General features: G+C 49.6%; 1 protein-coding gene across 1 annotated transcript; it reads left to right on the top strand.

Moving 5' to 3' along the window:
- Positions 1-14144: 14144 nt before the first annotated feature.
- LOC123100404 (cortical cell-delineating protein) lies at positions 14145-14803 on the top strand. Its single transcript, XM_044522344.1, has one exon. It carries the CDS (start codon positions 14180-14182, stop codon positions 14603-14605), a length of 426 nt encoding a protein of 141 aa, XP_044378279.1. The 5' UTR covers positions 14145-14179; the 3' UTR covers positions 14606-14803.
- The last annotated feature ends 2274 nt before the right edge of the window (positions 14804-17077 follow it).

Here is a 17077-nt window from a genome sequence, read left to right as displayed (position 1 = left end):
AATGCTTGGTAGTTGCCGCGCGTGAGGGGCAATTTCGCATGGGCATGTTTTGATGAATTTTTTTTGTGCAATTTAGTCCCTGTTTTGTGCAACTATCTAATCGTCGATGTGCAACTACTGACACTGGATGTGCAACTTTCCACCTACCCAGTGGACGTGCGGTTTTCATTGATGACACCTCCACCCCTAAACTAACTCCTTCCACTTAGATGTGCAACCTCGTCTGTGACCCAGACCAACTTCCTAGTAGTTGATGTGCAACTTTCCCTCTGCTCATGGATGTGCTTTCACTGTTTGCTGCATCGGCCAAATATCTACCAGTGGATGTGCAACTTCAGATACTGCCACGGCCAACTGTCTAACAGTGATGTGCAACTTTTTCTTGTATCCCATGAATGTGTAATTTCCCTGCTAGCACCTAGGCCAAACCACCCCTGCTAGTGAGATGTACAACTTTAGCGTCCTGTCTATATGCAACTTTCCACTCATGAATGTGGAGTTTTCACCATCAAACTATCCTGCCTGTGAGATGTGCAACTTCGTATGTTGCCCCGGCCAACTGCCTAGCAGACGTGTGCAACTCCGTATATTGCCCCCGCCAACTGAAACTACATATCCACAAGGGTGGGGAGGGAGTTGCACATCGACTAATAAGTTGTTGGCGTGAACAACAGACTAAGTTGAACATAGCACTGGTAGAGGGGTGGGGCAGGGTGTGCAAAGTGTGAAAAACTACACATCCACGAGCAGGGATGAGGGTTGCACATCGACTACTAGGTTGTTGGCCGGCGCAGTAGACTAGTTGCACATTACGTTGTCATGGTCGGTAGGTTGCAACCTCATAGAAAGTTAGATCATGCAGCTACAAAAAAAAAATGAATTTACGAATTACAGAAGAATGGATGGATTTAGGTGAAACATGACAAAGAGATAAGGTTCCTATCTATCCATTCGTGTGTGTGTGTGGATAGAAACAAAATTGACCAGCGTCGCTGTGTTATAGGGTGTCACCGCGATGCATTGGGTGTTGGCTGAAGGCATCCGCAACTCTTAGCGCTAGCCATTGTTGCTACCTCTCGTCTCCGGCCGCGGCGCTAGGAGCCACAGCGGGAGTCTGCCTGCATCGCCGCTACTGTGCCGTGTCTCGTATTGTTGTAGCACCAAACGAGAGGGGCACAGTCATAGCCGGCAGAGATGCCAGCCCATTTGCCCTTCCTTCAAATCAATCCCATCCAAGAGCGCCTTCTTCTGCAACTCCGACGAAGGGGGAAAGCTCACTCCACCTCTGGGATGGAGCGCTCGGGAGGGAGGTGGGTCGGCGGCGGCCTGTGCTAGAGGGGCAGAGGCAGACGACGCGAGGTGGAGCGGAGGTGGCCGGAGCGAGCAGGGTGGAGACGGCCAGCGCGAGTTGGAGCGGAGGCGGCCTGAGCGAGCAGGGCGGAGGCGGCTGGAGCGAGGGGATGAGGAGGAAGGGTGTGAAAGCGGGGTGTAGTTGGTGACAAACGCTAGCGATTGAGAGAGCCCGACCAGGTAACACCTGGCCCGTGCTCGCGGCGGTTCGGGCAAGATCGTGCGGCCAGGAGCCGGCCGCCCACGACGCCCAAAAAGTGCGTATGCACTTTTAAGATTTTAGGTATTGAGCCAGCTAGAACCGTGTTCATCTGTGATGCGGGCTTTACAGGTACATGCTTTCATAGTCATCTGGATTGATTATCAAATGATAGAGATTAATCAGGCGCTAATCACTGTCTTTTTGATATGATACTAGTGAGAACTGTGGCTGATTTTCCTTTTTAAGGAAACGTTTTTCATAGAATAAGCTAGTAGGCTTAATTTGTGTGTGTCCTAGCTAGGCCTCAAGTCAAGTACTCGGTGTGTCGGTCTGTGAAACCTTAACAGTTTTTCTCTCTAATAAGCCCAACTTTAACAGAATTTTTAATCCCAGCATGCTGCCTGCCTATATAGGTGTAATCTAATTACCATGCCAAAGCGAATTATCAAGAAAGAGTGTGGCTAAATCTCAGTCGACTATGACTTAATAAAGTCTCAGTCAAGTGACAGAACCTATAAAAAGAAGAAATATTTTTTAAAGAAAACTTTACACGATCTCCACGTAAAATCTGACGAATATAGTATCGACTGAGACTTACTTCAGTCTCGGGCAACTAAGATCTAACAAACTCGATCAAGAAAACTATACCTATATTGGGCCTACTTTTATCTTATGAAATCTATTTCGGAGAAATAAAAATATACCATGTCCGTGACTCGATGAGATTGAACCTTATACATTTTTCCTTTAATCCTTTTTGTGGGGAACAATTTTTTTCGGAAATACTAACGTCCACACGTGTGGCAGTTTTATAACTCGCCCACACGTGTGGGTCATCTTCCAGTGCAGTTTGCACGAATCTTGACACACTGAGGCGGAATTTGCATGCCACGTAGGACTGGGCTGGTGTGTGGGCGTTGGAGAGTTTGCCCACACGCCCTGCACCACGCTATTTGCCAGCTGCGCTGTGTGGGCAAACTAGTTTCTACCCACACAACCACCACCTAGTCCATGCGCGTGTGGGCGAACTGCTTTTCGCCCACACGACATTCCTACGTTGTGGATGGCAACTGCAGTTACGCAAACGTGGCAACTAGGTAAACACAAATGACAAATGTGATTCTTTGCTAGACGGCAACTGCAGTTGCGCGTACGTGGCAACCAGATAAACACACATGGCAACTGTGATTAACCATACATGGCAACTATGGTTGGACCACACGTGGCAACTACTGTTTGACCATATGTGGCAAGTAGTAATCACACACGCAACTACGGTTTGATTACACGCGGCAACTACCATAAATTAGACATGGCAACTATAATTAACCAAAACAGATAGAGTTGTCATGCTTTTACAACTACACTTGCCATCCCGGATAACTACATCTGTCAACCAGGCTGGCAACTAAATCGTAATCCCGCGGGTACCTAACGTAGCTGCGCCAGGACGTTTGGGCATTTTTGCTTTGTGCCACACGCGCGGGATGGAGATGAGTAGTACTTGTTGGGCGTGTGGCACGAAGTAGCCGCGCCTACACGTGTGGAAAATTCTAATGTCCGTCCACACACAACCCGTGTGGGCTGCCTCCTACTCACACCACACACGGTGTGTGGGCGCATGACTAATATACCACACGTGTGATGGATATCGGCGTCCTTTTTTGTTGGAAATATGCCCTAGAGGCAATAATAAATGGTTATTATTATATTTCTTTGTTCATGATAATTGTCTATTGTTCATGCTATAATTGTGTTATCCGGAAATCGTAATACATGTGTGAATACATAGACCACAACGTGTCCCTAGTAAGCCTCTAGTTGACTAACTCGTTGATCAACAGATAGTCATGGTTTCCTGACTATGGACATTGGATGTCATTGATAACGGGATCACATCATTAGGAGAATGATGTGATGGACAAGACCCAAACCTAAGCATAGCACAAAAGATCATGTAGTTCGTTTGCTAGAGCTTTTCCAATGTCAAGTATCTTTTCCTTAGACCATGAGATCGTGTAACTCCCGGATGCCGTAGGAGTGCTTTGGGTGTACCAAACGTCACAACGTAACTGAGTGACTATAAAGGTACACTACGGGTATCTCTGAAAATGTCTGTTGGGTTGGCACGGATCGAGACTGGGATTTGTCACTCCGTGTGACGGAGAGGTATCTCTGGGCCCACTCGGTAATGCATCATCATAATGAGCTCAATGTGACTAAGGAGTTAGCCACGGGATCATGCATTACGGTACGAGTAAAGAGACTTGCCGGTAACGAGATTGAACAAGGTATTGGGATACCGACGATCGAATCTCGGGCAAGTAACATACCGATTGACAAAGGGAATTGTATACGGGATTGATTGAATCCTCGACATCGTGGTTCATCCGATGAGATCATCGTGGAACATGTGGGAGCCAACATGGATATCCAGATCCCGCTGTTGGTTATTGACCGGAGAGGCGTCTCGGTCATGTCTGCATGTCTCCCGAACCCGTAGGGTCTACACACTTAAGGTTCGGTGACGCTAGGGTTGTAGAGATATGAGTATGCGGAAACCCGAAAGTTGTTCGGAGTCCCGGATGAGATCCCGGACGTCACGAGGAGTTCCGGAATGGTCCGGAGGTGAAGAATTATATATAGGAAGTCCAGTTTCGGCCACCGGAAAAGTTTCTGGGGTTATCGGTATTGTACCGGGACCACCGGAAGGGTCCCGGGGGTCCACCGGGTGGGGCCACCTATCCCGGGGGTCCCCATGGGCTGAAGTGGGAAGGGAACCAGCCCTTAGTGGGCTGGGGCGCCCCCCCTTGGGCCTCCCCCTGCGCCTAGGGTTGGAAACCCTAGGGGTGGGGGGCGCCCCACTTGCCTTGGGGGGCAAGCTTCCCCCCTAGCCGCCCCCCCCCTTGTAGATGGGATCCAGGGCCGGCGCCCCCTCCCAGGGGGCCTATATATAGTGGGGGGAGGGAGGGCAGCAACAGAACAGCCCCTGGCGCCTCCCTCTCCCCCTGCAACACCTCTCCCTCTCGCAGAAGCTTGGCGAAGCCCTGCCGAGATCCCCGCTACTTCCACCACCACGCCGTCGTGCTGCTGGATCTCCATCAACCTCTCCTTCCCCCTTGCTGGATCAAGAAGGAGGAGACGTCGCTGCTCCGTACGTGTGTTGAACGCGGAGGTGCCGTCCGTTCGGCACTCGGTCATCGATGATTTGGATCACGGCGAGTACGACTCCATCAACCCCGTTCACTTGAACGCTTCCGCTCGCGATCTACAAGGGTATGTAGATGCACTCCTTTCCCCTTGTTGCTAGTATACTCCATAGATGGATTTTGGTGATGCGTAGGAAATTTTAAAATTCTGCTACGATCCCCAACAGTGGCATCATGAGCCAGGCCTATGCGTAGTTACTATGCACGAGTAGAACACAAAGCAGTTGTGGGCGTAGATGTTGTCAATTTTTCTTGCCACTACTAGTCTTATCTTGTTTCGGCGGTATTGTGGGATGAAGCGGCTCGGACCGACCTTACACGTACGCTTACGTGAGACAGATTCCACCGACTGACATGCACTAGTTGCATAAGGTGGCTAGCGGGTGTCTGTGTCTCCCACTTTAGTCGGAACGGATTCGATGAAAAGGGTCCTTATGAAGGGTAAATAGAAATTGGCATATCACGTTGTGGTTTTACGTAGGTAAGAAACGTTCTTGCTAGAAACCTATAGAAGCCACGTAAAAACTTGCAACAACAATTAGAGGACGTCTAACTTGTTTTTGCAGCATGTGCCTAGTGATGTGATATGGCCAGAAGATGTGATGAATGATATATGTGATGTATGAGATTGATCATATTCTTGTAATAGGAATCACGACTTGCATGTCGATGAGTATGACAACCGGAAGGAGCCATAGGAGTTGTCTGTATTTTTTGTATGACCTGCGTGTCATTGAATAACGCCATGTAAATTATTTTACTTTATTGCTAAACGTGTTAGCCATAGAAGTAGAAGTAATCGTTGGCGTGACAACTTCATGAAGACACAATGATGGAGATCATGGTGTCATGCCGGTGACGAAGATGATCATAGCGCCCCGAAGATGGAGATCAAAGGAGCAAAATGATATTGGCCATATCATGTCACTATTTGATTACATGTGATGTTTATCATGTTTTGCATCTTGTTTGCTTAGAACGACGGTAGTAAGTAAGATGATCCCTTATAATAATTTCAAGAAAGTGTTCCCCCTAACTGTGCACCGTTGCGAAGGTTCGTTGTTTCGAAGCACCACGTGATGATCGGGTGTGATAGATTCTAACGTTTGCATACAACGGGTGTTGACGAGCCTAGCATGTACAGACATGGCCTCGGAACACACGCAATACACTTAGGTTGACTTGACGAGCCTAGCATGTACAGACATGGCCTCGGAACACGGAAGACCGAAAGGTCGAGCATGAGTCGTATAGAAGATACGATCAACATGGAGATGTTCACCGATCTTGACTAGTCCGTCTCACGTGATGATCGGACACGGCCTAGTTAACTCGGATCATGTTTCACTTAGATGACTAGAGGGATGTCTATCTGAGTGGGAGTTCATTGAATAATTTGATTAGATGAACTTAATTATCATGAACTTAGTCTAAAATCTTTACAATATGTCTTGTAGATCAAATGGCCCACGTTGTCCTCAACTTCAACGCGTTCCTAGAGAAAACCAAGCTGAAAGATGATGGCAGCAACTATACGGACTGGGTCCGGAACCTGAGGATCATCCTCATAGCTGCCAAGAAAGATTATGTCCTAGAAGCACCGCTAGGTGAAGCACCCATCCCAGAGAACCAAGACGTTATGAACGCTTGGCAATCACGTGCTGATGATTACTCCCTCGTTCAGTGCGGCATGCTTTACAGCTTAGAACCGGGGCTCCAAAAGCGTTTTGAGAAACATGGAGCATATGAGATGTTCGAAGAGCTGAAAATGGTTTTCCAAGCTCATGCCCGGGTCGAGAGATATGAAGTCTCCGACAAGTTCTTCAGTTGTAAAATGGAGGAAAATAGTTCTGTTAGTGAGCACATACTCAGAATGTCTGGGTTACACAACCGCTTGTCTCAGCTGGGAGTTAATCTCCCGGATGACGCGGTCATTGACAGAATCCTTCAGTCGCTTCCACCGAGCTACAAGAGCTTTGTGATGAACTTCAATATGCAAGGGATGGAAAAGACCATTCCTGAGGTATATTCAATGCTGAAATCAGCGGAGGTGGAGATCAGAAAGGAACATCAAGTGTTGATGGTGAATAAAACCACTAAGTTCAAGAAGGGCAAGGGTAAGAAGAACTTCAAGAAGGACGGCAAGGGAGTTGCCGCGCCCGGTAAGCCAGTTGCCGGGAAGAAGTCAAAGAATGGACCCAAGCCTGAGACTGAGTGCTTTTATTGCAAGGGAAGTGGTCACTGGAAGCGGAACTGCCCCAAATACTTAGCGGACAAGAAGGCCGGCAACACCAAAGGTATATGTGATATACATGTAATTGATGTGTACCTTACCAGTACTCGTAGTAGCTCCTGGGTATTTGATACCGGTGCGGTTGCTCATATTTGTAACTCAAAACAGGAGCTGCGGAATAAGCGGAGACTGGCGAAGGACGAGGTGACGATGCGCGTCGGGAATGGTTCCAAGGTCGATGTGATCGCCGTCGGCACGCTACCTCTGCATTTACCTACGGGATTAGTTTTAAACCTCAATAATTGTTATTTAGTGCCAGCTTTGAGCATGAACATTGTATCTGGATCTCGTTTAATTCGAGATGGCTACTCATTTAAATCCGAGAATAATGGTTGTTCTATTTATATGAGAGATATGTTTTATGGTCATGCCCCGCTGGTCAATGGTTTATTCTTGATGAATCTCGAACGTGATGTTACACATATTCATAGTGTGAATACCAAAAGATGTAAAGTTGATAACGATAGTCCCACATACTTGTGGCACTGCCGCCTTGGTCACATTGGTGTCAAGCGCATGAAGAAGCTCCATGCTGATGGACTTTTGGAGTCTCTTGATTACGAATCATTTGACACGTGCGAACCATGCCTCATGGGTAAGATGACCAAGACTCCGTTCTCCGGAACAATGGAGCGAGCAACCAACTTATTGGAAATCATACATACCGATGTGTGCGGTCCAATGAGTGTTGAGGCTCGCGGTGGCTATCGTTATGTTCTCACTCTCACTGATGACTTAAGTAGATATGGGTATGTCTACCTAATGAAACACAAGTCTGAAACCTTTGAAAAGTTCAAGGAATTTCAGAGTGAGGTTGAGAATCAACGTGACAGGAAAATAAAGTTCCTACGATCAGATCGTGGAGGAGAATATTTAAGTCACGAATTTGGTACACACTTAAGAAATGTGGAATAGTTTCACAACTCACGCCGCCTGGAACACCTCAGCGAAATGGTGTGTCCGAACGTCGTAATCGCACTCTATTGGATATGGTGCGATCTATGATGTCTCTTACCGATCTACCGCTCTCATTTTGGGGCTATGCTTTAGAGACTGCCGCATTCACTTTAAATAGGGCTCCGTCGAAATCCGTTGAGACGACACCGTATGAATTATGGTTTGGGAAGAAACCTAAGCTGTCGTTTCTAAAAGTTTGGGGATGCGATGCTTATGTCAAGAAACTTCAACCTGAAAAGCTCGAACCCAAGTCGGAGAAGTGCGTCTTCATAGGATACCCTAAGGAAACTATTGGGTATACCTTCTACCTCAGATCCGAAGGCAAGATCTTCGTTGCCAAGAACGGGTCCTTTCTGGAGAAAGAGTTTCTCTCGAAGAAAGTAAGTGGGAGGAAAGTGGAACTTGATGAGGTGATAGTCACCCCTTCCGAACCGGAAAGTAGCGCAGCGCGGGAAGATATTCCTGTGGTGCCTACACCGACTGGGGAGGAAGTTAATGATGATTATCATGAAGCTTCGGATCAAGTTACTGCTGAACTTCGAAGGTCCACAAGGACACGTTCCGCACCAGAGTGGTATGGCAACCTTGTCCTGGAAATCATGTTGTTAGACAACGGTGAACCTTCGAACTATGAAGAAGCGATGGCGGGCCCGGATTCCGACAAATGGCTAGAAGCCATGAAATCCGAGATAGGATCCATGTGTGAAAACGAAGTATGGACTTTGACTGACTTGCCCGATGATCGGCGAGCCATAGAAAATAAATGGATCTTTAAGAAGAAGACAGACGCGGATGGTAATGTGACCATCTATAAGGCTCGACTTGTCGCTAAGGGTTATCGACAAGTTCAAGGGGTTGACTACGATGAGACTTTCTCACCCATAGCGAAGCCGAAGTCCGTCTGAATCATGTTAGCAATTGCCGCATTCTATGATTATGAGATATGGCAAATGGACGTCAAAACGGCATTCCTTAACGGCTTCCTTAAGGAAGAATTGTATATGATGCAGCCGGAAGGTTTTGTCGATCCTAAGAATGCTAACAAAGTATGCAAGCTCCAGCGCTCAATCTATGGGCTGGTGCAAGCATCTCGGAGTTGGAACATTCGCTTTGATGAGATGATCAAAGCGTTTGGGTTTACACAGACTTATGGAGAAGCCTGTGTTTACAAGAAAGTGAGTGGGAGCTCTGTAGCATTTCTCATATTATATGTGGATGACATACTATTGATGGGAAATGATATAGAATTCTTGGAAAGTGTAAAGGCCTATTTGAATAAGTGTTTTTCAATGAAGGACCTTGGAGAAGCTGCTTGTATATTAGGCATCAAGATCTATAGAGATAGATCAAGACGCCTCATTGGTCTTTCACAGAGTACGTACCTTGACAAGATATTGAAGAAGTTCAATATGGATCAGACCAAGAAGGGGTTCTTGCCTGTATTGCAAGGTGTGCAATTGAGCACGGCTCAATGCCCGACCACGACAGAAGATAGAGAAAAGATGAGTGTCATCTCCTATGCCTCGGCCATAGGGTCTATTATGTATGCCATGCTGTGTACCAGACCTGATGTAAACCTTGCTGTAAGTTTGGTAGGCAGGTACCAAAGTAATCCCGGCATGGAACACTGGACAGCGGTCAAGAATATCCTGAAGTACCTGAAGAGGACTAAGGATATGTTTCTCGTTTATGGAGGTGACGAAGAGCTCGTCATAAAGGGTTACGTCGACGCTAGCTTCGACACAGATCTGGATGACTCGAAGTCACAAACCGGATACGTGTATATTTTGAATGGAGGGGCAGTAAGCTGGTGCAGTTGCAAGCAAAGCGTCGTGGCAGGATCTACATGTGAAGCGGAGTACATGGCGGCCTCAGAGGCAGCACATGAAGCAGTCTGGATAAAGGAGTTCATTACCGACCTAGGGGTGATTCCCAATGCGTCGGGCCCGATGACTCTCTTCTGTGACAACACTGGAGCTATTGCCCTTGCCAAGGAGCCCAGGTTTCACAGGAAGACCAGGCATATCAAGCGTCGCTTCAACTCCATTCGTGAAAGTACATACGGACCTGAATGTAGCAGATCCGTTGACTAAACCTCTCCCTAGAGCAAAACATGATCAACACCAGAACGCTATGGGTGTTCGATTCATCACAATGTAACTAGATTAATGACTCTAGTGCAAGTGGGAGACTGTTGGAAATATGCCCTAGAGGCAATAATAAATGGTTATTATTATATTTCTTTGTTCATGATAATTGTCTATTGTTCATGCTATAATTGTGTTATCCGGAAATCGTAATACATGTGTGAATACATAGACCACAACGTGTCCCTAGTAAGCCTCTAGTTGACTAGCTCGTTGATCAACAGATAGTCATGGTTTCCTGACTATGGACATTGGATGTCATTGATAACGGGATCACATCATTAGGAGAATGATGTGATGGACAAGACCCAAACCTAAGCATAGCACAAAAGATTGTGTAGTTCGTTTGCTAGAGCTTTTCCAATGTCAAGTATCTTTTCCTTAGACCATGAGATCGTGTAACTCCTGGATGTCGTAGGAGTGCTTTGGGTGTACCAAACGTCACAACGTAACTGGGTGACTATAAAGGTACACTACGGGTATCTCTGAAAGTGTCTGTTGGGTTGGCACGGATCGAGACTGGGATTTGTCACTCCGTGTGACAGAGAGGTATCTCTGGGCCCACTCGGTAATGCATCATCATAATGAGCTCAATGTGACTAAGGAGTTAGCCACGGGATCATGCATTACGGTATGAGTAAAGAGACTTGCCGGTAACGAGATTGAACAAGGTATTGGGATACCGACGATCGAATCTCGGGCAAGTAACATACCGATTGACAAAGGGAAATTCTATACGGGATTGATTGAATCCTCGACATCGTGGTTCATCCGATGAGATCATCGTGGAACATGTGGGAGCCAACATGGGTATCCAGATCCCGCTGTTGGTTATTGACCGGAGAGGCGTCTCGGTCATGTTTGCATGTCTCCCGAACCCGTAGGGTCTACACACTTAAGGTTCGGTGACGCTAGGGTTGTAGAGATATGAGTATGCGGAAACCCAAAAGTTGTTCGGAGTCCCGGATGAGATCCCGGACGTCACGAGGAGTTCCGGAATGGTCCGGAGGTGAAGAATTATATATAGGAAGTCCAGTTTCGGCCACCGGGAAAGTTTCGGGGGTTATCGGTATTGTACCGGGACCACCGAAAGGGTCCCGGGGGTCCACCGGGTGGGGCCACCTATCCCGGGGGGCCCCATGGGCTGAAGTGGGAAGGGAACCAGCCCTTAGTGGGATGGGGCGCCCCCCCTTGGGCCTCCCCCTGCGCCTAGGGTTGGAAACCCTAGGGGTGGGGGGCGCCCCACTTGCCTTGGGGGGCAAGCTTCCCCCCTGGCCGCCGCCCCCCCCCCTTGTAGATGGGATCCAGGGCCGGCGCCCCCCTCCCAGGGGGCCTATATATAGTGGGGGGAGGGCAGCAACAGAACAGCCCCTGGCGCCTCCCTCTCCCCCTGCAACACCTCTCCCTCTCGTAGAAGCTTGGCGAAGCCCTGCCGAGATCCCCGCTACTTCCACCACCACGCCGTCGTGCTGCTGGATCTCCATCAACCTCTCCTTCCCCCTTGCTGGATCAAGAAGGAGGAGACGTCGCTGCTCCGTACGTGTGTTGAACGCGGAGCTGCCGTCCGTTCGGCACTCGGTCATCGGTGATTTGGATCACGGCGAGTACGACTCCATCAACCCCGTTCACTTGAACGCTTCCGCTCGCGATCTACAAGGGTATGTAGATGCACTCCTTTGCCCTCATTGCTAGTATACTCCATAGATAGATTTTGGTGATGCGTAGGAAATTTTAAAATTCTGCTACGATCCCCAACATTTTTTTCATGCTCTGGGCAAACTAAGAATGGGTCAACAAGAGCAAGTGAAATGAAACGCGCGACAAATTTGTGCGCTCGGCGACGGGGCTCGGGACTCCTTCTGGCTCTCTCCATGGATTGGCCAGGGCTGCCTCTCGCAACAATTCCCAAGGCTGTTCAGCTACTCGCGGCTCAAGAACAGATCGGTGCGGGAGGCCCTCAGAGACGACACGTGGATCCGCGACCTCGCCCACGGCAACAACCGCCATCTTCTGCCGGACGTCCTCGCAACTTCATCGCCTGCTTCAGGGGACGGAAGCGCAGCTGCAGCCAGGAGTGCCGGATGCCCTGACGTGGAGTAGAGCGAGCTCTGGAAAGTACACAGCGAAGTCGGCCTACCTGGCGCAGTTCCAGGGAAGAACGACGACCCATTTCGACCGTCTGGTTTGGAAGGCCTGGGCGCCTGGCAAAATCAAAATCTTCGCCTGGTTGCTCCTCCAGGATCGGCTCTGGTGCAATGACAGACTCCAGCGGCGGGGCTGGACAAACGCTTACTTCTGCCAACTCTGCGTCAGAAACCTGGAGTCCTCGCGCCACCTCTTCTGGAGCTGCCAGGAAGCCGGACGGGTTTGGGCCGAGCTGGGACTGTGGCACGGCTGCTCCGCTCTCACCCCGGCCGAGAGCCGGCGCCATGACAGCTCCACCGCGATCGTGCAAGGCATCCTGGAGCAGACCCCACACCAATGGCGAAAGGGAGTACGGACGTTGTGCTAGCTTGCTTGCTGGGAGATATGGCAGGAGAGAAACCACTAAAGCTTCAGGCAGCACCTGCCGTGCGTGGCAAGAATCATCAAGCGCATAAGAGACAACATCGAGCTATGGAGAACTACTGGAGCTGCATGCTTAGAGAGCCCCTTCGGGGACCCCCCCTTGAGAGATAAACCCCCCTTGTTTCTAGGGTTTTGGCCGTGTGTGGCACTCCTTAAAACTTTGATCCTAGGATCCTCACCACCATTGTTATTTTTCCACTGCTTTTTGCTATGATCAATGAAAACGCCAGCAATTGTTGGATCTTTTCAAAAAAGACAAATTTGTGCGCATCATCGGGTTCACGGGCACCGAACGGGAGCTAAATAATTGCCTTCCCGACCATGACAATGCATGATTCCATCGACTTAATCGCGTCTGTCTAATATAATCTCTTGTTTCTAGTGAGCGCCCAGTGGGTCATAAGGTCATATATGCAGGTACAGTGGTACACACACAAAGTTGTTTGTTCACATCTGAAATATTCTCAGGCAACTTGACCTACCGATCTGCGCTGTCCCGATCAAACTTTCACAAACCACGACCGTACTCTGGTTTCTTGAAACAAACTGTCATCTAGCAAAAGAGTGTGCGTTGCAACAGGAGAAAAAAATAGTACACACCCCTGACCCAATAACCATGACTCAAGACTTCAATAGATCCACGTCCTTTATTTCAACACATGGCATCTCATCTGTGTTGTCATTATATTCAGATTTTTTTAATGGTTAGCAGGTAATAACATCATATTCAGATTCTGCATATTTTTCTAATCAAATTTCATATATAGCATGCTATATTTGGAGTTACAATTTGAAAGATATGAATATTTTTGAAAATCATTTGATATGTACTGTGGGTTAATTAAATTAAAACTATCACTTTTGCATGAAGCCCCGGTATTTTGGTATTGCGGGATATGTACTGTGGGTTGATTAACTTAAAACTATATTGGTTTGCCGGGCTCCGGTGAGGGAGGGGCGATGACGGCGGCACGCCTTCGACTCGCTCTAGTGGTTGTAGTCGTCGATAGATGGTCCATAGATCACCTGGTTGTAATTTTTATTACCTCTTGTGTTCTCTGTATTGCCATGATTGATGATACTTAAATTGGAAATTTCTCTCGAAAAAACTTAAAACTATGCCTAACATGGATGAACATGCAAGGTTATTGCTTAACTTGTTGCCTTATCTTCAGGATTAATATTCCAAAACCATCAGTCCCTGATCATGCTAAAATCTCGCCGTATCAAACTAGTGATACACCCAGAGGACAACCTAGCAGTCTCGAAGCCGATCGAATCGCACATGGCCACGTATGATCATGTACACATGCCTAAGCGACTACGCAAACAGTTCGATCCCATGCATGCACGCATCCATATCCCCCGGCTATAAATACAACACTCTCTCCAAGCTCTCATGCATCCCAAACCAAAAGCACTAGTAGCTATCCCACTCAAGCACACGCTCACAATGACATCCAAAGCTGCCATCTTCGTCGCCCTGAGCATCGTCCTCTCCTCCGTCGCCGCGCACGGCTGCGGACCCTATTGCCAGCCGCCAGTCGTCGTGCCGACGCCGCCCGTTGTTGTTCCGCCGCCGTACCATGGAGGAGGGGCGCACGGCCACGGCGGGCAGTGCTCTATCGACGCGCTAAAGCTGAGGGTGTGCGCCAATGTTCTCGGCGGCCTGCTCGGCCTCAAGGTCGGCGTTCCGGCGCGCGACGAGTGCTGCCCGCTGCTCCAGGGGTTGGTCGACCTTGACGCCGCCGTCTGCCTCTGCACCGCCGTCAGGGCAAACGTACTCGGCATCCACCTCAACGTGCCTGTGGACATCAGCCTCCTCCTCAACCACTGCGGCAAGACGTGCCCGTCCGAGTTCACTTGCCCGGCCCATTAACGGACGCGTACTGCTCACTGGCGCCGAATAAGATTTGCTTTCGATCCGTACTCCGTTGTTATTTTTCGTGAGTTGTGGAACCGTTCCGCTTCCACATTTGAATCCTTGTAACCAGTACTACAACTATTGTTTTTGGCAAACAACCATGTGAATTGATATTGAGATATATATCATCAGAGCGCAATCATTATTACTCTAGTTAATTGCCCAAAATAATTATTTTTCCGAAGCACAAGTATGATGAGATGCGCGTGCACACACCCATACCGTAGTTTCTTCATTTTGGTGAACTAAGAGCCTCTACAGTCGCATATGACAAATATGGCCCATCAAATGCGCGCGGACGCGTCCGGGCGCGTCCGCGTGCAGTGAGCGGGGATGCCTCAAATTTCACTTGTTGCCCGGACATCTCATACTAGATTCTTATATCTGTACAAAGACATGCAAAATGAAGTAGAACCTACGTACTACGTCTATCCTAACTACTCCTCGCCAGAGATCACGACGATTTCCGTGCTCGGCTCCGGCAGCACGGGCAGCAGCTGCAGCTCCGGCTCCTCCGGCTGCTCCGCTCCGGCCTCCTTCGTCTGTGTCTCCGCGTCGAGCTCGGCGAAGAGTGCGTCGGACTCCACCTGCTCCTGCCGGAGGAACGCCCGGTTGGCCTCCACATAGGCCTCATCCTGGATGGACTCCAGGATGGCCTGTTGCTCCGCCATCTCGTTGGACTGGGCGACAGCGAACTCTGCCTCCGCCTGCTCCATGTTGAAGGTCGGCACCTGCTGGTCCGGCTCCTCTACCTCCATCGAAGCCATCTCCTCCTCCTCCTCCTCTTCTCCCGGCTGCTCCTCCTCCTCCACCGGCTCTGGTGAGTTCGGAGGCAGCCTGGCAGCGATGCGGGCGGCGCGCGCGGCTTGCCTCACCCGGGTCTCCTGCTAGATCTCGTAGCGGTGCTCCAGCGTCAGCATGGCGTAGTAGGTGATCTTGCTCCGGACCATGGCGGAGTCCCGGAGCATGGGCGGAGCATCGGACCGTGGGCAGAGCGCTGGAGTGGGAGAGGGAGGAGGTGGATGGGCTCGGACTGGCGGCGCAGAGGGGGAGGGGGATTGGTTAGGGTTGCGGGACGCCGGCCGACTTAAATAGCCGGATTTGGTCTTGAGCGGCGCCACACGGCATTTACACCGCGGCGATGGACACAGCGTCCGTCGGACCACCGGGTTTCCGGGCGTTTCCGCGTGAGACCCCGCCGTTAGACCGACGTGGTGGGCGCGCTCGGGCGCTCTATATCCGCCCCTTTTTGGGCTGAATATGAGGAGTGCCGGTTAGCCCAGGCGTTTGAGGGGCCCGTCTGGATCAAAAAATCGTGACCGGCCAGTGCTCAGGCGGCCCGGTCGAGCGTACGAGACGGGTTTGAGAGGTACGGCCGTAGATGCTCTGAGGGTCCGTCGGATCCGTCAAGGTCCATCTCCGGTAGCCCGTAGGTCCTCCGCCCACAGTCCCCCACTGCCCCACTCATGGCGCTGCTGCGCTGCTTTCTCTTGCCGGACTTGCGTGCTCGTGCGCCGTCGGACCCATGTCGTGGCGCTGCTGCTTTCTCTTGCCGGCGGCGCCCCCGCGTGTGTCCTGCTCGTGGCCACCCTTGCGTGCGTCCTGCTCCTGGCCGCCCCTTGCTGCTGATGGCCTGAACTTGTTCCTATTGTTGTGTGTCGTGATGCTCCTGCTGTTGCTTGCTGAGTTGCTGTGCTCCTACTGAATTTGATGTTTTGTATGCAGATGACAGAAAAGCGATGATGTTCTACGGCTAAGTGTTGCTGATGGCTGACAGGGATATGTAACTTGATTTGGGCATATACGATCATTTACAATTGAAAGATCTGTTGTGTTGACGATCTTTTTTACCTCTAAATATGTGTCTTGTTTATGTTTAATGCCAAAGACCAACATATTGTACATAATCACAACCACACAAACGGAGAGATGAACAAACGCATTCCATTCCATGTCTGAAACTACACACCAAAATGTAACCGTTGCATTCTTTCGAACTGCCCATACCAAACACAAGTACGGAACCAACCCATTCTAGTGGAATGGAACCATGACATTTCATTTCACTTTGTTCCCAAACTAAACGCACCCTAAGGGCATCTTCAACGGCAATCCGCAAAAAATCTCTTGCATCCGTCCGTGGATGGGTGGGTGGGGGGGGGGGGGGGCAGGAAGTATGCCTTTTGAGCTTTTTCTCCACCCACCTCTGAGCATCCTGTTGTGGGGGGGGGGGGGGGGGGGGGGGAGTCTGCGGACACAGATGCAGAGGCAGCCATCCAACGCCAGCCGCATACATTTTGACAACAACTCAAACCAACCGGACGAAATTCGTTCAAGCAAGTCCAGATTTCATATAAACACGGCCTGATTTCATATAAACATGACATATTTCATTACAAATACATCAAAGCAGTCCTAAGCAGGCTC

The sequence above is a fragment of the Triticum aestivum genome, chromosome 4D (assembly GCF_018294505.1).
Source record: "Triticum aestivum cultivar Chinese Spring chromosome 4D, IWGSC CS RefSeq v2.1, whole genome shotgun sequence".
NCBI lineage: Eukaryota > Viridiplantae > Streptophyta > Magnoliopsida > Poales > Poaceae > Triticum > Triticum aestivum.
This window is presented reverse-complemented; position numbering and strand designations above follow the sequence as displayed.

Excerpts from the sequence above, each read along its gene's own strand:
- LOC123100404 (XM_044522344.1), top strand. The coding sequence starts at position 14,180 with ATGACATCCAAAGCTGCCATCTTCGTCGCCCTGAGCATCGTCCTCTCC.